Here is a 24,933-nt window from a genome sequence, read left to right as displayed (position 1 = left end):
GGTACACACCTGTAATCCCAGCAGTTTGGGAAGCTGAGACAGAAGGATCATAAATTCAAAGCCAGCCTTAGCAAATTTTTAAATTTTTTTATTTTGGGGAGTACGGGGGATTTAACCTGGGGGTAATTTACACTGAGCCACATCCCCAGTCCTTTTTCATTTTTTATTTTGAGACAGGGTCTCACTAAATTGCTTAGGGCCTCACTAAATTGCTGAGGCCTTGAATTTGCAATCCTCCTGCCTCAGCCTCCCCTAGCCACTGGTATTACAGGTGTGTACCACTGCACCCAGCTCAGCCTTAGCAATTTAACAAGATCCTCAGCAATTTAGCAAGACCCTGTTTCAAAATAAAGAATAAAAAAGACTGGGGACTTGGGGATATGAAACTTACAAAAGAACTCATAGGCTGGGCACAGTGGCCCATGCCTGTAAGCCTAGAGACATAGGAGACTGGGTCAGGAAGATCACAAAATCAAGATCAGTGTCAGGAGCTTAGAACCTCAGCAATTTAGGGAGACTCTGTTTCAAAGTAAGCAGGGTTAGACCAAGTGTGGTAGTGCACACCTGTAATCCTAGCAGCTCAGGAGGCTGAGGCAGGAGGATTGCAGATTTGAAGCTAACCTCAGCAATTTAGTGGAGGCTGTAAGCAATCTAGTGAGACCCTGTTTCAAAATAAAAAAAATAATAATAAAAAGGGCTGGGGATGTGACTCAGTGGATGAGCGCCCTTGGGTTCAATCTTTGATATCAAATAAATAAATAAATAAATAAGAATAGGGGCTGCAGCTCAGTGGTAGAGTGCCCCTGGGTTCAATTCCCAGGACCCCCCTCCCCAGAAAGAAAGCACTCATAGATTTTGGGGTGTAGTCACTATTAATCTTATTTTCTTGCAGTCCCGGGGATTGAACTCGGCCTCACACATACTAGGTAATGTTCTATTGTGATGGCAAAACCAGATGTGGTTGTGAAATGAAATTATAAAAACATTATGGTAAGAAACCAATGCCTGGAGTAAGGGTCAGTTCCCCTGCCCTCTCTCAGCTTTTCTTCAGCTTCAGCAAGCCTAATTAACCGCGGGTCCCTGCCTTTTGCTTGTAAATGCCTGGTAGTCAGTCCTAGGAGTCTGACTATCTCCTCTTGAAATGCAAACACCCCTGCGGCAGGCTTTCAAGGCTGGAGATTTAACAGATGCCTGTGAAAAAAGCCATTTCTTCTTATCTGTTTCTGTAAGCAGGCTTTATGTTAGAGACCCTGCCTAAGGCCTTCAACTGAGTAGATTGGGAAATTTTTTTCTTTCTTTTCTTTTCTTTTCTTTTCTTTTTTTTTTTTTGGTACCAGGGATTGAACTCCAGGCACTAGACCACTGAGTCACATCCCCAGTCCTATTTTGTATTTTATTTAGAGACAGGGTCTCACTGAGTTGCTTAGAGCCTTGCTTTTGTTGAGGCTGGCTTTGAACTCGTGATCCTCCTGCCTCAGCCTCCTGAGCCGCTGGGGTTACAAGCGTGCACCACCATGTCTAAGAATTTTTTTTTTTTTAAAAGGAGAAAAAAGCCCCAATGATAGAATGGGTCTAAGAGAATGCCAAATAACCAATAAATGTTGTGAGAAACTGTTGGATGAGGGCTCAGAATTTGGAGTTTGTTCTCTGGGCCCGCTGGCGTAAAATAAAGTTTGAAGTTCTCTCCGAGTGTTGCTTGCTGCTTCTTGGGGTCTGTTTCTCCCAACACTACCATTGAGCTATATCTCCAACTCTTTAACATTTTTTTTTTTTTTTTAATTCCAAGACAGGATTTTGTGTCTTGCTAAATTGCTCAGGATAGCCATGAATTTGGGATACTCCTTCCTCAGTCTTCTGAGTGATTGGGATTACAGGCATGCACCATTGTGTCTGGCAAGACTATCAGTTTAAAAACTGTTTTTCTTTTTCTTTTTTTTCAAAGGCTACTACTTCTTCCCATGTCACTCAAATTGTGTTAAAGGATAAAGGACCTAATTTCAGTGCCTTGCATGTCAGCTTCAGATGGAGTCTCATGCTGAATCTGAGACTTAAATTTAAATTGGAGGAACAATAAAAAATGTAAGCTCAAGCAGCGTTCCAATTTGCCATGGGGGTCAATTGAAGTGTTTAGTCAGTTTATATTCAGCACCACCTGGTGTGCAGTGTGTACTGTGTGAATTACTGTATCATAATAAACAGACATTGGTTTTTCCTAAATGGTAGCAAGAAAAATGCTTGCTGTGCAGACTCTGGCAGCCCCAAGAGATGACTCCATGCCTAAATTTGTCCCTTCCTATTTCATCTCTTTTGTTCAGGTCTTCCTTTCTGCCTCCTGGGGGCTATTTCCTTAATCCTTTCACCCCATCTGCAAAGTTCCATCCTGTGCCACTTCGGAGGTTCTCTCCAAGATATCTCGGTTCAGCAAAACAATATTTTCTTTTGCTCTGGCTGGGTAGTAAAACGGTGCCAACTGAGGGAGATTCTGAGCCTCGTTAGATAAATTAGACAAGGAGTCCAGCAAACTGCTATTTGTAAACACACCATGGCCTACTCCCAGCACTTGTGATCCCTGGACTAGGATGACTCCAAAACCTCTTAGGTGTTTTTTTGTTTGTTTCTCCTTTCTTTTTTCCTTAATGGTCTTCATGAAGAGTAATTGCTTATGACTAATAAGCAATAAAAAATTACAGCTTATAAACGGTAATTACAATGTTACTATTTTTTTTCCCCCGAAAGTCAAGTTAGGAGAAATTCCTGTCTAAAATAAGACTTAAAACAACAACATTGAAATAAATATTCTAACTGCATGGTCCCAAGTACTGTCAAAAATAAGAAAGAACAGTGTAATCTATCTCTGCAATAATGGCCATATTCCATTGGGATCATTTTCAGCCCATTTCCCCATCCTGCTGGGCAAGAGTTGGCTCAGATAAGGAAAAAGAGCTAACCAAACTGGAAAAGAAAAACAACCCACCCATTATTTCTGATGCCTGGTAAACAGCTTGCAGCAGAGGATAAGGCTTTTCTGGCTCTGAAATATGCTTTTTTCTCCTTTCATGTGTCTGTCCTCCTCCCTCGGAGCTGCGGGGTAGGGAGGTCTAAAAATAGCCAGTGAATCACCACAGATAATATTGTGCAGCAGTTACATAAACAGCCGGCCGGGGCGGCGGGGCCGCGGGTCGGAACGAAAAATATCTGGGTCAGGGTTGTCACACTGAATAGGATCCCCCGGAGCCGGCCTCCGGAGGCGCGGCGGGGGAGGCGGCCTGGGCCTGCCGGCCGGGAGCACCTGGGGAGCCTCGGGCGGCGGGCGGGAGGGAGCACGGGCCCGGGCGGGGCGCGGGCGGCGGCGCGAGCCGGGCGGCCGAGCCCAGCGCTCCCTCCCCATGGCCGGGAGCGGGCCGCGGAGGCGGCGGCGGCGCTGAGAGGCCCGGGGCGGGGCGGCCGGGGGCCTGCGGCCGAGTGGAAGATGAGCGCCCTCCTGGAGCAGAAGGAGCAGCAGGAGAGGCTGCGGGAGGCCGCGGCCCTGGGGGACATTCGGGAGGTGCAGAAACTGGTGGAGAGCGGGGTGGATGTGAACTCCCAAAATGAGGTCAACGGCTGGTAAGTGGGTAGCGGGGGAGGCCTAAGGTCAGGACAGCGGGCCTCGGGCGTGGGGCGACCAGGGCCCGGAGCTGCCCCCGACCCCGGGCTAAAGTGAGGCCTGGTGCCTCGGGCCTCTCAGGTTGTGCCCTCTGGAGGCCAGCTTTGTCCCCCTACTTCGTGCAGTCAAGAGTGCGACGTGCTCAAATCCCGGCCTACGTCGTCCACCCCGAGAGCCCTGGCGCTCCCTGGCTAATTTGGCCAGAATGTTGCTGGAGGCTCTGATTCTCAGCGATTCGGCGCTGGAACTCCCCCAAATTGAATTATTTTGCCTGAGGTGCCTCTGAAGAACATCTCGTGCTGAGCTAAAAGCATAAACAACTAAAACGATTTCTTTAGTCCAGGACAAAAACAAACAAAAACCTACTGCTTGCATCACTATTCTGCCTCTGTTGTCTCACTGCAACAGTGATGGGCAGCTGTAGCAGCTGCCCGTTGAGGGAAGACTCGTTTGTTTATCCTAGAGAGTGTTTTGCTTTATTTTCTTTTACAATTGGCTATAGAGAATTTCATCCGAGGCTTTAGATTTATGTCAGTAGATTGGGTCCTTTCCAGCTAGAGTCTCATTTGAAGATGTGCTCCTAGCCAAATCTTTAAGTTACTGAATGTGGTATTGTTCTGCCCTCTTTGCTTTTACAATTTAAATATTTATTTGATTCATGTAATGTTTAATCAGACTATTTAGTTTATTTAAAGGGAGTTTGCAGATGTTTATTTTTATTTGATAGAGTGGAATCAATGGAAACCGTTTCAACCCCAGAGAATAATTTGCTCCAAGTCACACAACTGTTAATATGATAGGGCCACAATTGAGGTTTCCTCACTTCCTTTTTGTTTTTATTTTGTTTTGTTTGTTTGGGGGGGTACTCAGGATTTAACCCAGGGGGACTTTACCACTAAGCAACATCTCCAGTCTTTTTTTTTTTTTAAACCATTGAGACAGGTATCCCTAAGTTGCCCAGGCTGGCCTGGAACTTGCCTATCCTCCTGCCTTAGCTTCCTGAGATTATAGGACTGCACCCCATAGTTTCCTCACTTCTGACAAATCTATACCTTCTTTTCTGAAAGAAAACAGCTTGGATAGCTATCCAGAATGCCAATAAACAGTGGATACTGCCTTCTTGTTTTGTTTTGTTTAAAAGTGTTTGCAAAGAAACTTGTTGTAGTTTGTGTAACTTTTCTGAGCATTGCTCTGTGGTTCAAAGCTGTACCTTTATGGCACTGGGAAGAAGTATATGTGGAAGAATGAGCCTGGTCTTCCCTGCAGGTTTTTTTTTTTTTTTTTTTGAATAGATTTTATTTTTTTAAAAGCAGTTTTAGATTCACAGCAACATTGAATGAAAAGTACAGAGTCCCCATACCCATTCTGCCCCGCTTTCCAAAACCTCCCCCACCATCAATAGCCTGCACCAGAGTGGTTATGTCTATTGAAATAGATGAATTTGGGTCTCCCTGCAGGTTCTTTTTCATTCCTACCTAGCTATGCGACCTTGTCTGAGTCACTTCATTTTCCAGTTATTTCAGAAGAGTGTTGTGAGAGAAGCATAATATAAATAACATTGAATTTATTCTGTAGCACAGATGTGGTTCTGAGCACTTTACCTATATCCTCTTCTTCACAACTACTTGGAGACATAGTTATTGTTATTTTCTCCATTTTACAGATGAAGAAACTGAGGCCCAGAAATATTAAATAATTTCCCAATTTTCAAAATGCCCCTAAATTACTAAATTTAGAATTTAGTAATGCTGCCTTACTGTTCAAAATGTCTCCTGAGGAGGGAGGTGCAGAAAATGAATTTCTGGTAGAGCTGGAAAATGAACCTGGCATCTTAACGCCAGACCTTACCCTCCTTAGCATGATGCCGGCATGGTTGGTGTTCAGGAAATGTGAGGTGAACCTGAAGTGACCTTCTCATAGACAAACTCAACATGGCCGAGATTGCGTTCCTAGTTTCCCCTGTCCCCCCTACAACCTCATACTGTCTCTGCTTCCTCATCTCAGTCTCTCAGGTGCCCCGTTCAGAATGCTTGATGCCCTCCATGCCTCCTGTCTTTCCCTCATGTCCCACACGTAGTCAGTTAGCCAATTCTGCCAGCTTCACCTTCAGACGTAGTCAGAAGCTGACCACTTCTCTCTCCTCTGTTTAAAGCCACCATCCTTGGGGTGGGGTTGTGGCTCAGTGGTAGAGTGCTTGCCTGGCATGTGTGAGACCCTGGGTTCAATCCTCAGCACCACATAAAAATAAATAAATAAATAAGTAAATAAAACAAAAAAGCAACCATCATTCATCTCACTGAATTATATATAGCAGTAGCTCTCTAATTAGGCTCCTTGCTTATTTCTGCAGTCTTCTCAACACAGGGACCAGAGAGATCTTTATTTAAAACAAGTTGGATCATTCATTTCACTCTGCTCAGAACCTTGCAGTTGCTCCCATCTTACTCTGAGTAGAAACCAAATTTTTATTCCCTGTCCCCGACCTTACCTCATCTCTTGAGATGTGTCTCCTTGCTCACATTTTTTCCTGTTCCCCTTGCCTTCTTGCTTTTCCTAGAATACTGGGCACAGTCCTGAATCAATACCTTTGCATTTTGGGCATGGTGTGGCACATGCCTGTAATCCCAGTGACTTGGGAGGCTGGAGCAGGAGGATTGAAAGTTCTAGGGCAGCCTCAGCAATATAGTGAAGTGCTAAGCAACTTGAGACCCCATCTCAAAATAAAAAATTAAAAGGGCTAGGGATATATGGCCCAGTGTTTAAGTGCCCCTGAGTTCAGACTCAGGTACCAAAAAGAACAAAACAAAACAAAACAAAACTGCATTTTGTCTTTCCTTTTCCTAAAATTCTTCCCCTGTAGATACCACATGGTTTGCTCTTTGTTGTTCAAATGTTCAAATCTTAGCTTAGATGTTACCCTTCGTGGTGAGACCTCTTTTTGTCCCTCAACTTAAAATTGCACAAAGCTCCTGCCCAACCTGTCATTCCCTAATCCCTTACCCTGCTTTATTGCTCCTATAACATTTGATCACCTCCTGGCATACTTCATGCTTTGCTTATTTATTTGCTGACTTCCTGATTTCCTCATCTGTAAAATTGGGGGAATGTTGATAATCGTACTTACCTCGTGGATTTTTTTTTTTTTTTTTTTGTATACCAGGCATTGTACCCAAGGGCACTTAACTACTGAGCTACATCCCCAGCTCTTTGTTATTTTTACTTTTTATTTAGAGACAGGATTTCACTAAGTTGCTTAGGACCAAACTAAGTTGCTGAGGCTGACTCTGAAAATGTGATCCACCTGCTTCAGCTTCTGAGTCACTGGGATTACAGGCATGAGCCACTGCACCTGGCACCTTGTGGGATTTAAACATTTTTAAAATTTATTATTTTATTATTTTATTTATTTGGTACTGAGGATTGAACTCAGGGGCGCTTTATATATGAGCCACATCCCCATTCCTTTTTATTTTTTATTTTGAGATAGGGTCTCACTAGGTTGTTGAGGATTTTGCTAAGTTGCTGAAAGCCTGTGCTTGAAATTGCAATCCTCCTGCCTCTGCCTCCTGAGTTGCTGGGAGGATAATAGGTGTGCAACACTGGCCCGACTTTTTCTTTCCTCCTTCTTCTTTTTTCTTTTTTTTTTTTTTTTTTTTTGAGACAGGGTCTTGCTATTTTGTCCACGCTGGCCTCAAACTCCTCAAGTGATCCTCCCACCTCAGCTTCGCAAGTAGCTGGGACTATAGGCATGTGCCATGTACCCAGCTCCTCATGGACTATTTTGAATAAATGAGTTAACACGTAGAGTTTTTAGAACAATGTCCAGCATGTAAAGGATTTTATTTGTGTTGACTATTGATACTATTTTATTATGAAGCAAGATGGTGGGTAATAGCATATAAAACTGCCCTCAAAAGACTTACTCCTAGCCATGTCTGGCAATCCCAGCAACTCTGGAGGCTGAGGCAGGAGGATTGCAAGTTTGAGGCCACCCTCAGCAATTTAGCCAGTACCTGTTTCAAAAAATAGAAAGTGTCAGGGCTATAACTCAGTGATAAAGCACCCTTGGGTGTGATCACCAGTACACGAAAAAACAAAAGAACCAGACTTACTCTTCACCTGGGAAAAGCAGAATTGTGATTGCTTGAATTCTTGGTTGCTCTGTAACCACAATTTCAGCAGTGATGAGTGATGCCCAGTGCCACTAGTCTGAAATACTTCCCAGCACTAATAGGATATTTTGACTACAAATGTAAAGTTTAAAGAGTTGAAGTTCAAAGATAAGAGTTCCCACATCAATTGTAATTCAAGTGTCATGCATACTCTTAGGCTTTAAGGGACAAGTATAAAGGTTCATGAAGAGGTTGAAAATATTAACTGGCTGCAATGACTGTGGGTTATGCCTGCCCAGAGCCATACAGCTCTGGACTCATAAATGATGATCACTCAGGGTCCAGGGCTCTGGGGGACATACCGTGTTGACTTAACCCCACTTTATATGGTGATGTTCTGTCTAGTTGGTTTCTTCAAGTCTCTGAGACCCACTCTAAGTAAATTACCTCCTTCACACTCCAGCTTGCATGAACAAGTGATTTACTATTAGCAAGCAAGCACTTTATTTCCAGAAGGGAGTACATTTTTCTAATCATGCCCTATTCATTTTTGAGTGCTCTCTTATAATTATTCACTTTTCAAGCCTTGTGACACAGACGTCTACACACAAACAAACTAGGGCTGCAGTTTGCCTCGAATCTGCAGTTTGCCTCTTCTAAGCAGTGTCCACCTTATCCTTGTTTACTTAATAAGAATTAAGTCCTGTATGTGCCTACCAGATACTTCATTATCTTCATGGAGTTTACTTATAAGTTAGAAGTCTAGATCAAGACTGTTCACTGGAGATGTAATTCAGTGGTAGAGGGCTTGCCTAGCATGTGCTAGGCTCTGAGTTCAGTCCCTAGCACAGCAAAAAAAAAAAAAAAAAAAGTCTCTGTTTCCCCCAAATGTGCAGTCATTTTGTCATAGAGAACACCATAAAGGCACCTGGATAATATATATATATATTTTGTACTGGGACATAAACCCACGTGTGCTTTGCTACTAAGCTACACACCTCCAACCCTTTTTATTTTTTATTTTAAGACAGGGTCTCACCAAGTTGCTTAGGATGTTGCTAAATTGATGCAGCTGACTTTGAAGGTGTGATGGGATCATCTAATTCTAATTAATAGTATAGAATGCCACTCAGAAAACATCAGTTGAGTTGCTCCCACCCAGCCAGAGAAACTAGCTTTCTATAAGCTGTTAAGGTACGCCAGGGCAAATCAGCTTTTTCCTGGAACCAAATAAACTTTCCAGATAATTGTGTGTCCCAGGATAGTGACCTGATCCTCACTGTTGAACATATGTTCTGTTCTTCATCTTATCTGTGTTTGGCTATAAGCTCTGAAGATATTTATCTTAGTTCATTATGCATTTGGCAATTGAGGCCATTTCAAAACAGAAGATAAAAAATATTTTCCTTCTGTAAAATGCATTCAGCTTTGGCACTTGGGGATGAATTTACTAACTCCAAATTCTTTAAACTTCTGTTAAAATGGAGTTTTTGCCAATGTGCTAATTACATTATGGTACAGTCTTAAAATAATAGCCCTTTATTAGAGTATGCAGAATCACCTCTTATGTGCACAATATTAAATACTTAAATGACTCTGTTATGTTAGAGGAATCTGTTCTTGAAAAATTTTGGTCATTGATGTACACATTTTAAATGCCTTGGGAGTTAAAGTTTGTGTGCAATGCCTTTTTAAGCACATGAGGATATGTTTGTAACTTTCTGGAAAGAATTGGAGAAGCCAACTTTTTTTTCTTTTTTTTGATACTAGGAATTGAATCCAGAGGTGCTTAACCACTGAACCACACCCTCAGCCCTTTTTATTTTTTATTTTGATACTGGATCTTATTAATTGCTTAGCGTCTCGATAAGTTGCTGAGGCTGGCTTTGAACTTGGTGATCCTCCTGCCTCAGCTTTCTGACATGCTGGGATTACAGGCATATGCCATGCCAGGTCATTTTTTAAAAAATGAAAATTTGGAAATCCTTTCTGAGTGTATGAAGGAAAGAAAAGTGAAGAGGAGAAAGGAGTGAGCAACTGAGATTGAGACAGGACTGTGTACTGTAGTAATAATGGAAGTGACAGAGCAAGCTGCAGGTAGGAGTTGGTTATGAGCCTAATAATATTTAACCTTCAGGTGACATTTGATGCATATGAAGTGAATTTCCAGAGTCCCTGAAAAGGAATGAGGCAATATAGAAAAACGTTTTAAAGACACTAAGAGGATCATATGATTATAACAATAATGATAGAGAATCACCCCGAAGTATCACTGGAATTAGCCAGCTGGCCAGTCAACCAGCCTGCCTTCTGGAAACCATTGAAATGAAAGCTCTATGATAAATTCATTTTTCCCAGGGGCCAGAAATGATTTTTTTTTCTTTTGAACACTGGGGATCAAACCCAGGGTTCCATAGATGCTAGGTAACCATTCTACCACCGAGCTCTACCCACAACCTCAACTTTATAATTTAAAAATACACTTTAGTATATTGGATATTTTGATCATCTACTTTCTGAAAGGAGAGTTGAGGTTATCAGCCTGATTTTTTTTTTTTTTTTCTGTGGTGCTGGGGATTGAACACAGGGTCGTGTGCATGCTAAGCAAGCACTCTCCTTTGGACTGCATCTCTAGCCCTCTTTTTTTTTCCTTCTGGTACTGGGGATTGAAGGCAGGGGTGCTCTACCTCTGAGTTATACCCCCAGCTGTCCCCCACCCCCCTTTTTTTTTTTTGAGACTGAGTCTTGCTCACTTTCCTGGGCTGGCCTTGAACTTGATCCTCCTGCCTCAGCTTTGCAAGTAGCAGCCTAGTATTTGGGCTCTAGCTGAACAGACTTATGCATATTATATTTATTTACTAATTGTTTGAAAAGTTGAAATACCAAATCATCTTTCCTCTTTTAAATGATTCTTTTTTGTTTCCTCCTTCCGTTTGGGACAGGACCTGTTTACACTGGGCATGTAAACGCAACCATGGTCAGGTGGTCTCCTACCTGTTACAGTCAGGTGCTGACAAAGAGATTCTTACCACAAAAGGGGAGATGCCGGTGCAATTAACCTCAAGGAGAGAAATCAGGAAGATCATGGGAGGTGAGTCTGTGTTTGGGGGAACATTTTGATTTTGTCCAACTAATTTAAGATTTGTGGTTATTATTTGTCACTTTTTTTTTTTTTTTGGTACTGGGGATTGAACCCAAGGGCAACTCAACCACTGAGCCACATCCCCGACCTTTTCTATATTTTATTTAGAGTCAGGATTTCGCTAAGTTGTTTAGGGCCTCACAAAGTTGCTGAGGCTGGCTTTGAACTCTCACGATCTTCCTGCCTTAGCCTCTGGAGCTACTGGGATTACAGGCATGTGCCACTGCGCCTAGCTATTTGTCACATCCTTTTTTTTTTAAATATTTTTTCTAGTTGTAGATGGACACAGTACCTTTATTTTGTTTATATTTGGTGCTGAGGATCAAACCCAGTGCCTCACATGTGCAAGGCAAGCGCTCTGCCATTAAGCCACAATGTTTGTCACATTCTTAATGCCAAATAACTGGCTTATGTCTCAAAGCTAATTACTGTGCCAAGATAGTAATTCTGTGTTTCTGGGGAGGTCAGCATTACAAGGTTTTTTTCTTTCTTTCTTTTTTTTGGTAAAATTTAAGTCATTGATAAAAATAGTAATCATAGGTAATCATAAACCTAATAGTCTTTTTCTGAGCTAAATAGGTAGTAATAATCACTGAACAAAATATTTGTCACATATTAGAGGATACTAATGCTTCTCAAAGACTTTTTTTTCTTAGATTTCTTTTTATTTTAAAATTTTTCGTAATACTAGGGATCACTGAATGCAGGACACTCTATCACTGAGCCACATCCCCAGTGCTTTTTAATTTTTATTTTGAGACAGAGTCTCACTAAGTTGTTGAGGCTGGCCTCAAACTTATTGATCCTTCTGCCTCAGCCTCCCTAGTTGCTGGGTTTTGAAGCGTGCACCACTGAACCTGGCTTCTTGATAATTTTTGAAGGACTGCATAAATGTTCTGTGTTTTCTTCTTTTTAAGTTGAAGAAGATGATAATGATGACGACAACCTCCCCCAGCTGAAGAAGGAGTCAGAACTGCCCTTTGTTCCCAACTATTTGGCCAACCCAGCCTTCCCTTTTATCTATACCCCCACAGCAGAGGATTCAGCCCCGCTGCAGAATGGGGGCTCCTCCACACCCCCAGCATCACCCCCTGCAGATGGCTCACCTCCATTGCTGCCCCCTGGGGAATCTACCCTGCTAGGGGCCTTTCCCCGAGACCACGCCTCTTTGGCACTGGTTCAGAACGGTGATGTGACTGCCCCCTCTGCCATACTCAGAACACCAGAAAGCACAAAACCAGGTCCTGTTCGTCAGCCGCCAGTGAGTCAGAGCCGCTCCCTTTTCTCTTCTGTCCCATCCAAGCCACCAGTGACCCTGGAGCCTCAAAATGGGACGTATACAGGACCGGCGCCAGCATTCCAGCCATTTTTTTTCACTGGAACATTTCCGTTTAATATGCAAGGTGAGCGCTTATCAACAAACAACCTCCAAAACAGGGGAGTTGGGGAGAAGGGAGATTTATTTGTTTATATATTTGGGATATAATTATAAACTTAGAGAATAGTTACAAGACCTACATGAGAAATTCGCTTTACTCAGACTCATAAATTATTTACCTTCTGCCCTTTTACCCTGAAATACTTAAGTATTGTTCTCATTGTACCTTTCCTAGGAACAAGGATATTCTTTTATATAACTTCAGTACAATTATCAAATTTGGGAAGTGTAACCTTGATATAACATTGTTCTGTAATTGGTAGTTCATATTTAAGTTTTGTCAGTTGTCTTAATAATGCCCTTTGTAGCTATCTTCTCTCCCCCATTCTTGCCCCCTCCCCCTGCCCAGGACCACATTTACATATAGTGCCCTTTTAGTCTTTTTGTTTGCTTATTTGTTTTCTTTTTGCTGTACTGTGGATGGAACCCAGTGGTGCACTGAACTACATCCTCAGCCCCTTTTATTTTGAGACATGGTTTCACCAAGCTGTCCAGGCTGGCCTTAAACCTGGGATCCTCCTGCCTCAGCCTGCTAAGTCGCTGGGATTTCAGGCATGTGCCACTGCACCTGGCTTTTGAAATTGATAACTTTGAAGGGTCCACGCCAATTATTTTATAGAATATGATTTTCTATCATTATTTGTTGGTATTCTATAAAGAAGGACTTTCTCTTCTCCCCCATTTTTATCAATATGGACTCATGGATTCTTATTATGTTCAATCAGTTATAATTTATTACTGTCATTATTTTGATATTCAAATTTTTCCTGATTTGACCAATGGGAGCCCCTTCGAGCTATTACTTATCATGCCCCTCAGATATGTCACCATCATTCTTGGAACACTTCCTTACTTTCTAGTATAGCAAGATGTTCCAGGCTTATAGTGTGACTTTCCCTGTCCTAACCCCGGAATCAGCCCTTTCTCCAAGGAAACCTGGTTCTTTTTGGTAGAGAATAGAATTTAGAAGCTAGGAAAGAAAGAAAAAAGCAAAGAAACACATGCATTTATATATGCATGTATATCTGTGTTTCTATATCTTTTTAAGAACATTAGAAACTCAAGTTCATCTTGAGAGCTCCAATCCTAGCTAAATACCGCAGGGCAGAAACTAATCTTACCTTTACTTTTCCCCTATAAGAAACTCTCCTACTTCCTAATTTTGAGGACCTGGTACAATAGGTGCTGATAACAGTTGCCCAGGGGTGCTGCCAGAGATCCATGTATAAGGAGCAAAGCAGAACTGCCAAATGTACATAAGTGCTTGGCCGGAGCCATTTTGGCAGCCAGGCTCAGAATACAGTCATACTGCTTTGATTGCTGACCCATGAATAACAGTATTTTCCCCTAAAGCCATGACCCCTCCCTTATTGAGGTGTACCATTTTTTAGTTAAATTCATTTAGTGACTATCTTTTTGCTTTCTGATTTTTATGCAGGGAGTTTCAGATTTCATGAATACCTTTAAATTCATAATTTTTAGGTTTATAAAAATTTTTTTTTTTTTTTTTTTTTTTTAATGATACTAGAGATTGAGCCCAGGGGCAGTCTTAACCCTGAGTCACATCCCCAACCCTTTTTAATTTTTTTTTTAATTGAGATAGGGTTTGGGTGGTTGTTATTTTTTGTTTTGTTTTTGGAACTGGGCATTGAGCCCAGGGGCACTCTTCCACTAAGCTTGTAAACCCCAACCTTTTTTACTTTATTTTGAGATAGGGTCTCACTAAGTTGCTGAGGCTGACTTTGAACTCATGATCCTCCTGCCTCAGCCTCCCTAGTCACTGGGATTACAGGCGTGCGCCACTGCACCTGGCCTTGTTAAATCTTTGAGAGTATCTCATGTATCATGTCTTGCCCTTGCCTTTTCTCTTCCCCTGCTCATGTGTATTTTTTAAAAAGTAGTTTTAGTTGTAGATGGACACAATACCTTTATTTATTTATTTTTATGTGGTGCTGAGGATCCAATCCAGTGCCTCACACATGTGAGGCAAGCGCTCCACCACTGAGCTACACCTCCAGCCCTCCTCATGTGTATTTTGGTACTCAAATCCATCTGAAGTCTTTACTTCTTTAGTTCCAATGGTGGAAGTAAATGATCCTTCTAACAGTTGGGTTGCTTGTTCCTGCCCCTTTTTATGTGGTGAAATACAATCCTAGAGATAGGGAATATCATGCAGGAAATTGTCCCAACCAGCCAGGATTAGGTCCGAGCAAAACCTGATGACTAGTTGTGATTTTCCCCTTGAGTAGCACAGACCTTTGATATAGGGCATGACAAAGCGTAACCATTTTGAAAAGATTTTAAGTTACTGATCTATGCCATGACAGCCTATTCATTACCATTTCCCCCTCTTTTTGTAGAGCTGGTTCTTAAGGTAAGGATTCAGAACCCATCTCTTAGAGAAAATGATTTCATTGAAATTGAACTGGACCGACAAGAGCTCACATACCAAGAGCTGCTCAGAGTGAGTTGCTGTGAGCTGGGTGTTAATCCGGATCAGGTGGAGAAGATCAGAAAGTTACCCAATACGCTGTTAAGAAAGGTAAGAAAAGTCTGCCAAGCACGAGTGGTTGCTTTTTGCATTTGGAAAGTACCCAACTTCCTTTTTGATTATGTGAGTCATAGTTAAAGAAATGAAAAGAGAATACAAAAGACGCAAAGACTAGTTTTATCAGTAGGCTTTCTTTCACTGTATCATATGTATAGAGACACTGGCATTTTCAAGTTTTAAGATACTAGAGAGAATGTTCGGAGTTGCCATTCACATATACCTATTTCCAGTTGTTTCTGTAGTGACCTGGAAGGATCACCTTAGGGCATCATTAGATGCGCTTTGTGTTTTACAAGATAAGACCCATGTTAAAGAGGGCAAACCCCCATGGATACATGTGTGGTCCTCCCACCAGGTCTGGGTTCTTGAGTTTTCTGGGCGCCTGAGGAAAACCGACCCATGCATTGCCTGGGTATGTACCCATCCTGTAGTAGTGGCTCTTGATGGCTTTCACCATTCCGATCCAACTTATGCTCTAGGGACTCAATAGCAGACTTATCTGCCATGGATTTTATTTTCCTTCCAGATTTTGAAGTGAACCAAGATGCTGGTATCAGTACAGCCCACCAGACATACAGTGGCTCCTCTTAATCTGTTAACCTGTTTTGTTTTAGGACAAAGATGTTGCTAGACTCCAAGATTTCCAGGAGCTGGAACTCGTTCTGATGATAAGTGAAAACAATTTTCTCTTCAGAAATGCTGCGTCCACACTGACTGAAAGGCCTTGCTACAACAGAAGAGCTTCAAAACTGACGTACTAATGCAGCAGGGACTTTTATTGCTGAGTATTGTGACAGTGTATGTCACCTCTGGGCCAAGGACAAGCCATTGATCCAAAAGCCTCGGATGCCCACGAGGGCCTCTGGTGCCACTGCGTAGTGTACACTAACATCGTTGTTCTGCCAAGGCAGGAAGCCCCTGTCCCCCAGCAGCGGTGCCACTCTTCCAAGCCTCTTGGTGCACAATAAACCTATTGCTTGAAGCTCTGAACAGTTGAGAAGTGGTCTGGAGAGGCAGAAGCCGGAGGTTCTATATCTAGTGTGTTTTATGTGCAGAATGTAAGAGAGTTGTCTAAGCAGAAGCTGAGAGAGCGCAGAACCTATTTCCGGCTACTCCTGTTGACAGTGCACCTGAAGGGCCGGGGCGCGCTTTTCTTGGTGTTGCATGCTCATGACTCTCCTGAAATTGTGAACTGACTAGAGAGGAAGATTGGGGAAAGCACAGGTACTGGACAAAGGGATTTTGGTGTGACTTGTGGCTGTGAGGTTTCATAGAACATATTTATAAATGTTACTCAGGTGAAAAGTATTTAAGTATACAGTTACCTAATTGTAAATAGGCTGTTAACCAAAAGAGCTTCCCCTCCCCCACTCTTCCTTTGCAAACACTCACAACTGCTTCTGTCTCCACTGACCCTCATCTCTGCATTACCTCCCCTTCACGGTCACTAGAGGGCTCTCTGATGCTTTCTAAAAGAGCCACTGCATTTGTACTCTGAGGCGATTCCTGTCATCACTGTATTAATTGCACTGTTTGAGAAGAGCACAAGCGTTGCCGGTCCATGTTCTACACTCTCATTTTCCACTAGAAATGAAAAGCAGTTTTTGAGCCTGAATCTGTTGCTATTTTACAGGTTATTGTGGGAAATTGAACTAAAGGAGTTAGCATCTTTATTTTTGTATCAAAGATAAAGGTTATTTTGAAATTATTAGAATTTTTACACAACTCTGAAATCTGTTGCTTTTTTAAACAAATTGTTTGATCTTAGGGATCCCCTTACTGCCACCACCAATCCACTCAACAAAATCAGTTGTGAGTCTACCAGACTTAAAATAAAAACAAAAACAAAACACCTGATTAAACTCTTGAGCATGGCATAAGAATTTTGTTCAAGAATGCATTCGAGGATTCTTTTCCTTTTCAGCATCATTAACGTGAAAAGAAAAGCTACTGTCTTGTTAAAACAAACAGCTTAGCTTTAGAAATCAGAGCTGCCCAGGTAGACAGACAGGAGAGCAGGGGTTGAAGCCAGCTGTCAGAGAGCATCCCCGCTGTCTTAAGAAGCTTTCTCCCCATAGTGCCTATAGTTTCCAAAGAAACTTAACTTCCTGACTGTGTTAACTTAATTTTATTAGAACACTACAATTGAGTAAGAAGATGCAGAAGATGTCAATGGAAGAGAATGTTGTGCTAAGATAATGGCCTCCTGCTGCTGCTTAAGTACTGAAATGAGGTTGAGATATTCTTCAAGGCCAACTCCATGAAGTCACTCTGTTTAGTGACTTACTCTCGCCTCCCCCAGTTGCTGCTGGTGACTTACCCTTGTGGAGTGTTTGCAGAACAGAGTGAAGGTTGCTTATTACCCCCTTTCTCAAGTGCTTTAAAGAAGAAATCGCCCTTGTGTTTCAAGCAATCAGAAACCACATTATCTAGATGTACTAACTTCTTCCTTTGCTTTGAAAAGTTAAAATTTACTGGGACAATTAACTATGGTTCTATCCTGCAAATAATGACTCAGTATTAATTCATGTCTAAATTACTAGGGTTAAAATTCTTTCAGCCACCTAGATTAATTAGAGATCCTCAGAAGCAGTGGAGGCCCTTGGCTAGGAGGTGGCCTACAGAGTTGTTCTCAAAGGCGTTTCCCAGGCTCGGAAGCCGAGGGAGCAAGTGTCTTGGTGTCCCAGGCAAAAGGTAGATCCGTGTGGTTCTGCCCTACCCTGATATCTCTCCATAGAATCCTCTGTGATCAGCGACTCTGGCAGTGGGATTAGACTGCACATTTGCTGATAGGTGAGTTTAAAGTCTTAATCTATGCATTCAGAGAAATATTTTTATATGCTTTGTGTAATTTATAACAAGGGTTTTTTTTTAGCTTTGTTAACTGTGAATTCTCTCCTCCCCCACTGCGTATTTAAAGCATGTGTTCACACTGTGTGTAAACATTCACAGAGGATTCTTTTCTTTGTGCATTGCTACTCTTCAAACATAACAGGTATTATTAAAATTAAAGATGAACTGACCAAGCCCATTTTCTTTCATTTCTGGCCTCCTAAACAGCACTATGCTTCTAATCACAGGAGTTCAGATTCTTGGACAGTCCCAGTGACCTGGCACTCTGGAGCAGAAATAGAAGGGCTCACTCCCCACCGAGGCTCCTCCCTCCTGTGGCTCTAGCGCTCATGCCATCAGTGGCACCTGCAGTCAGATATTTTGTGTGGCGTCTTTCCTCCCAGTTCACAGCAGCTGGCTTCATTTCCCTGGAGGAGCTGAGCCAGCTAGATAGAGGTCATCCTCTATTAACCACATTTTTTGATTATCCTATTTACTTGACATAACTGAGCCTCTCCTTTGGGCTGTCAACACCTGTCAGGGCCTCAATGAGCTCAGACGCAAACTCCCAAGACAGGAGAGGAAATAAAGCCTTACACCTTCAGATCTTTAGCTGAGAATGATGCTGAATGAATCTGTTTTTCTGTTGGTTTAGGCCAGCCAGTGCCTCACAGAGCAGACGTCATGCCAAATTGGCCTAATAAATCAGAGAGCATAGCAGAGACCTTTTCTTAGCATCAAGGAGAGGCAGAATAATTTGGGCATTTGTGCTTTCATACTTGCTTTATCACAAGGATGGAAGTTGCCTTCCATATACTCATAAACATCTTGGGCAGAAACGGCCTGCCAAAAAAAATGTGATTAACCTTTAACAAATGGTCCTGCAGCACAGGCCGACCCAGAGCACACAGAAAAACCAGATCAAAGGAGCCAATCTCCCTATCTACTGCAGCCATCTAGGCAGGGGAAAGAAAAACAACCGTCACCCATAGCCAGTCACATCATACGAAGAATGAAGGTATAGGAAATGAGAGGGGGACCAAGGGGAGCAGAAAGCTGAGGAAAACAGCTGAGCAGGTCCATCCCAAATATCCGTCCTGGTGGCAGGTGGGCTCCCTCCTGCAGAAAATGAACTCTGTTGGCTTGCTCAAAAAGTCCATTTTCTGGGAATGGTGGTGCACACCCGTAATCCCAACTACTCCACAGGCAGAGGCAGGAGGATGGAAGGTTTGAGGCCAGCTTGGGAAACCTAATGAGGTCTTGTCTCAAAATGAAAAACCAAAAGGGCCATAACGTAGCTCAGTGTTGGGCTAGTGTCTGGCACTTGCGTGTCCAGTGAGGTTCTGGGTTCAATCTCTGCTACTACCAAAAAAAAAAAAAAGGTGAATTTAATTCACCCCCAGTCATCTCTTTTGCCCGCCTAGGACCACGGGCAATCTGCTCAGAGGGCTGAGGGATGACATAAACATGGAGGTGTTCTCAGCAGCTCTCCCAAGAGGCCTCGGTCAGATTTCAGGGCCTTTATTTCTCACCTTTTCAGGGTGACTACTGTCAATTATCCAGTGCCCGTTGGCTGTGAAGACAGTATTACTAGCCAAAAGCTTTTGGGCCGGAGGTTTTCAGGTAACTGCAGCCACATGGCTGTGTATGAAGTCCTTGATGCCCCCATCCTGCTGGCCTCCTCCAAAGGCCCCAGCCCCCTAGCCTCGAGAACGGGCAGAAAGGTGGCACCAGGGTGTGCGTGCTGCTAGGTTCGTAGCTTTATTTCATCAGTACCCCATTGTCAACGGGTTCAGGTGGCACTGGAAGTACAGGACTCAGTTCCTAGGACAGCCTGACCTGGCAATCCTCTGTTCCAGGAGGAAAAGGCCTTACTGAAAAAATACTTGAGAAAATTTGAAAAATGAGAGGCAGGAGGGAGGCCATCCTAAGAAATGATTGTTTAAAAACAGTGCAGTGTGGAAATAATGCTAGATCAGAATTAGATGGGAATCAGGAGACCCAGGAGCTGGTCCCGGCTGTTTCACACTCCCTGTGACCTCGGGCCTGCCCTCTCCTCTGGGGCCTCACTTCCTTGCAGCCTTAAGCCTGGTTATTCTACAGGACACCTGACAGAGGCAGAGTCTCACACATGCCCCCACCGTTGGCTATCAGTCCACTCTGCAGACACATGGTGTGTCGTTTCCCTTCCAGAAAAGAGCAGGAGGGAATGCCAGGAATATATTTTAGGCAAGTCCTGCGTCTCTGGCCATCTCGTAGAAGATGCCCCTAGCTGCAATGAGGTTGGTTGGAGAATCAAATTCAGCTACTACCCCTTTGTCCAGGACCAGGACCCTAGTCAAAAGAGAAAAAGAAGCGGTCAGGTCATCAGCCTAGAGCTGACCGGGGCAGCCAACCCTGCCCTTCTGGGTACTACTCTGGGCCCGCAGTGACATGGCAGCCCACCCACTTCAGTCAACCCACCCAACGCAGCCACTCCGTCACGAGCACGCCGTCACTGCTGGGTATTTTAGCTCTCCTGGCAAATGAAGCAGCTTCTGGGATCAAACACGAGGTCCTATTCATCTCTGCCAGTCTGGGTTTTCAGAACCTTCCCTAACGAGCCCTTCCCCTCGTCAGGGTCACAGAACTTCAGCAGGCTGTGCTCGGAGCCGCGGGCCTGCGCGCTGGGCCCTGTGCGCCTCTCTCTGCTTTGTGCCAGTTCACAAAGGCACACGGCGGGAAACCTGCTGCAGTGAGGCCTGACACTGGAATCTGGGACTCGGGCTGCAAATCTGGCCACTGCTGCTGCTCCTGCTGTTGAGCGAATCCACCCCTCCCTCCACCCCCCTCCCCCACTGTCAGGCCCCAAACTGGGGTTAGAGTCTCCCACCAACCCCACTGGGCACACTGGGCGCAAGGGCAACAGACCGCGCCACCAGGGTGCAGTCGGAGGGGAAGGGCCCTCCCAAGCCTGGAGAGACGCTCCTCTGGGAGGGGGCTGGCTGGTCCTGCTGCCCACTGCTGGGCTCTGAGCTGTGTCCTGGGAAGGAGCGTTTCTCTGTACATCACTGGCTGGCCACTGCCCAAGTTGGAGATCAGGAGATCGCCCCACTCCAAAACTAGTCTTCAGTGGCTTCCCCAGGCTCTCAGAGCAAGGACGACAGGCATTCCTGTGGTCCTCAAGTGCAGCGCCTGGGGCCTGTCCCTCTCCCCCTCCTCAGCCTCGCATGCCTCCTGCTGTGTGTGTGTGGGTGTGTGTGTGTGGCGAGTGCTGCATCCTGTGACATTCTCAGCTCCCTCCCATCGTTTCCCAGCCTCGCCCCTTCCTCATCCACTGGGGTCTGGCTGGGGCTGCCTTTCCTTCGGAGAGAAAGTGCCTGGTCACCCCGAGTGGATAGGCTTCCTCTGGCCTACACACACCGACCCCTGGGCTCTAATTACAGCTTCCGTGTCAAGACTATTTGATTGATTTCTGTCCGCCCTGCTGGGATGAACGAACTGCCAACCCCGGAGGTAGGGCCAAGCCTGCCCGCTGGGGCTGCTGGGGAGTGCACCATTTTTGGTTAGGCCTGGCAACGGATCTCTCCACCAGCACCGCTGCCGGCTCCCCAGACCCTGGGCTCCATACTTCCTGCCCACCTTCCCTTCTCCCCCAGTGGGTGGGGACAGGCTGGGGTGGAACAGATGGAGGGTAGCATCAGGCATTCTCAGTTGGGCCGTGTGGGCTCCCAAGAGAAGGTCTGGGTCTGACCTGCCACCCTGATCCCTGGTGCCCTCCTCTTCTTCCCAGGCAGCCCTACAGGTGTGTCCCGAGTGACTGAGGCTGTGCATGTTGTCACCGCCCCCTCCCATACCATACTTGGTCCACATAGACGTCTTTGGCCTCCTGCCTCCTCTAGCGCCTCTTCCCCTCTCAGAGCTCCCAGCCTCCAGGCCAGCCCCAGCTCCAGTCCATGAGGCTTCTGAGTTAGCAGCCCCCTCCCCTTGTCCTGTCCCCTTGTCACCATACTGTGTCATCTGGCACAATGAGGAACAAGGTCACAATTTTTCCTTCTGCCGAGTGGCCTGCTTTCCCAAGGAAGCCAAAAAATTCTGAGGGCAATACCCTGTCCCTTTTCTGCTGAGGGACTAAAGCTAGGTGGAATTATAATAAGTGAACCTTAAGGGGCTCGGGAGCAAACTGACATTTCCCAGAGTTGTCTGCAGTCTAAACACGTTTCACTGACTCTGTACAAAAATCCCGAGAGACATTATCATTTCCATTTGAAAGAGGCTCAGAGAGGCTTTGTAAATTACTCAAGGTCACACAGCAGTCAGTAGCAATCCTGGGCCTGGAACTCAAACATGATGCTTTCCCCACAAGAAGGCATCCAGTCCTCTGGGAGCTGTCAGGGTCCAGTCATCAGGCAGGGACCCAGGCGTCACACGCCTCCTGAGCTACTTAGTCATCTACAGTCCAGTGCAATGGCCCCACTGTAAGCTGGTAATGAGGTGCCAGTGGAGTGATGGGCATGTAAGACCTCTGTCAAAGGGCTTGGAAGCCTGGCCCCTTACCTCAGCCCATTACCAGGCAGCAGGATAGAGGCGGCTTATGCACTGCACTATTTACAATGCCTGAGGAGCCCCAGCGTCCGCGTTCCCCACATGTTGGTAACTTCGAAGCTACTGTCTTAGAATACGTCATTGTGTCCCTGCCCCCTGGGGCCCAGATGACCCTACTCTGTTCTGCCCCTGATCCATATGTCGGACAGCCCTGCTCTGTCCCCCAATCCCAGGAGCTCTGCCAGGCCCAGATTCCCTAGCCTGCCCCTCCCCCAGCTCCCTGCTGCTTAGGTTTCCTTGCATCACCTGCTATAGTCCATGATCGTGTTGAGCCGATGTGCGATGGTCAGCACGGTGCACGTGTCAAACTGGGTGCGGATGGTGGCCTGGATAAGGTCATCGGTCTCCAGGTCAATGGCAGCCGTGGCCTCATCCAGCACCAGGATGCGGCTCTTGCGGAGTAGGGCTCGGGCCAGGCACACGAGCTGCCTCTGGCCAATGCTGGGGAGAGGGAAGGGGAGCATTTCCAGCTGGGTACCCGCAGCTGACCTGGGATCTTGCTCCCAGACCTGTTTCTGTCTCTGCTCCTTCTCAGCAGCGCAGGAAAGGCTTTCTATCTAATCTCTCCTATTTCCACCAGTCTAGCCCTCCCAGGGAATAGAATAGGAGGTCTGGACACCGCTGGGACAATGAGTGCCCTTGGGTATAGACAGAGCCAGCGCTAACATCACTGCAAGATCTCTAGTCCATTTTTGGTACTCTCAGTCCTCCTCTTTCCGTCTTTTCTACCCTATCCTCACTCCTCAATGAGGGCCACGATAATTCTCTGCTCTACTCTATCAACCATTTACACCTTAGTAAGAAGAACATGCTTGTTTTTTTCTTCCTGGATGTTTGCATATAAGTCACAATATGCATATTGTTGAGTTTACTAGTATACCATTCAAGTAATCATCTCCACTCCCATGGGGAATATAGACCAGGGCTCCATTTTGGAGACAGGCAAGGGGCAGGGCCTTTGGGGAAAGACCTGGAGACTCTCGGTGTTTGTTCGCTGGGGGCCAGGAGCAGCAGCCAATGCATACCTTCAACCTCCTGCCTTGGAAGCCAGGGCCAGTAGACAAAGCAAGGCTGTGTTCCCAACCACAGAGGCCACAGCACCCCCACACCCAAGGACAAATACCTCAGCCCTTCCCAGAGGGGTGAGTCACCACAGCCAGAGTGAAGGCCAGCCTCCCTCCCTGGCCCCGTCCCGCAACTAATGAAGGTTTTGGCAGCAAAACGAGCTGCCAGATAGGACTCCGGGCTGATTTATGGTGGGCTTGGCACAGGGTACAGGTTATACTTCAACTGTCCACAGCTCAGCGAGGGAGGAGGGGAACCGATTTCTGTTTCCCATCCTGGTGTGAGGAGGGTAGGGGGGGCTCAGGGCAGAACTGGGGGGGGAGGGGGTGTGAAGGGGGGCAGAGCTAGCAGCCAGCGGGGTAGGAAAACAGACCCAGGGACAGTGTGGGGTCAGGGCGCGGAGTGACCACGCTGCCAGCCACCCCACGGTGGGTTTTGTAAGTGAAATTCAGTGAAGGTGCACATTGGTGGTAAAGGGTCCCCGGGCGGGGGTGGTGGCTGTAATGCGGCAAGGAAGGACTTGGGACAAAAAGATAAAGAAAACCAGAACTGCACTTCCCCGAGTCCCTGCCTTGCCCCTGGCTAGCCAAGCAGCTTTGGGCAAATAATTTCATTCTGGGGAGCATATTTCCGGCCCATAGGACTGCAGGAAAGATTAAACAGGAGAGTGGAGGCCAAAGGACTTTGAACACTGTGAACGCTGAGCAAACGTGGATGTTTTCATTTCTGAGGTCTGCGGAGAGTATACGAGCTCAGACTGAAAATAAAAATGAAAATAAAGGGCCGGGGGCATAGTTCAGTGACAGAGGTGTGTCTAGCCTGTGCGAGGACCTGGGTTCCAGCCCCTCCAGCACCACACACACACACACACACACACACACACACACACAATAAAATTTTAAAAAATAAATAAAAGGAGGAGGGAGCGGGGACAGGAGCAGCAGGGAGAAGAACAGTGTGTGCCCCCAGCCAAGTGCTTTTCATTGCACCACAATGACCTGAGAGTGCTCTGCCCCGGGGCAGCCACTGTGTGGCTCCTGAGCACTTTAACAGTGGCTAGTGGAAATCCAGAGGTGCTATAAGGAAGAGTAAAATACAGGATTTCAAATTTGCATGGAAAAATGCAAAATATTGCCAGGCCACTGTGACGCATGCAATTCGGGAGGCTGAGGCAGGAGGAGCACAAGTTCAAGGCCAGCCTCAGCAATTTAGCCAGAACCTCAGTCAACTTGGTGAGATCCTGTCTCCAAAAAAAAAAAAAAAAAGGGGGGGGGTGGCTAGGTATGTAGCTCAGTGGTAGTGACTCTGGGTTTAAGCCTTAGTACTGCCAAAAAAAAAAAAAAAAAAAAGGAAAGAAAAAAGAAAAGATAAAGAATATCCCTTATAACTTTGATGTGTTGATGACAGGTTGAAATGATACTATTTTAGATACACTGGGCTAGTTAAAATATTAACACTTATTTCACTGGTTTATTTTCCCTGTTTTGGTTTTGTTGTTTATTTATTTCTTTAAGAGACAGGGTCTTGATATGTTACCCAGGCTGGTCTTCAACTCCTGGGCTCAAG

The 24,933-nt window shown here is 45.2% G+C and overlaps 2 protein-coding genes across 2 annotated transcripts in view; one reads left to right on the top strand and one right to left on the bottom strand.

Annotated features, from left to right (window-relative positions):
* Nucleotides 1–3,221: 3,221 nt before the first annotated feature.
* On the top strand, nt 3,222–17,908 carry Ankrd40 (ankyrin repeat domain 40). The gene is made up of 5 exons (XM_047543683.1): nt 3,222–3,603; nt 10,698–10,846; nt 11,815–12,300; nt 14,696–14,877; nt 15,501–17,908. Exons 1-5 carry the CDS (start codon nt 3,470–3,472, stop codon nt 15,645–15,647), a joined length of 1,098 nt encoding a protein of 365 aa, XP_047399639.1. The 5' UTR covers nt 3,222–3,469; the 3' UTR covers nt 15,648–17,908.
* Nucleotides 13,951–24,933, bottom strand: part of Abcc3 (ATP binding cassette subfamily C member 3) — a 50,318-nt gene continuing 39,335 nt past the window's right edge. Inside the window, exons 30-31 of the mRNA XM_047543682.1 lie at nt 22,549–22,743; nt 13,951–20,052 (exon numbers count right to left, since the gene is read on the bottom strand). Coding sequence (XP_047399638.1) covers nt 19,944–20,052; nt 22,549–22,743 — 304 coding nt within the window. The 3' untranslated portion in view covers nt 13,951–19,943. The remainder of the gene's footprint in view (nt 20,053–22,548; nt 22,744–24,933) is intronic.

Source organism: Sciurus carolinensis, chromosome 3 (assembly GCF_902686445.1).
Source record: "Sciurus carolinensis chromosome 3, mSciCar1.2, whole genome shotgun sequence".
Classification (NCBI taxonomy): Eukaryota; Metazoa; Chordata; class Mammalia; order Rodentia; family Sciuridae; genus Sciurus; species Sciurus carolinensis.
Note: the sequence above shows the minus strand (reverse complement) of the source record. Positions and strands in the feature narration are given on the sequence as shown.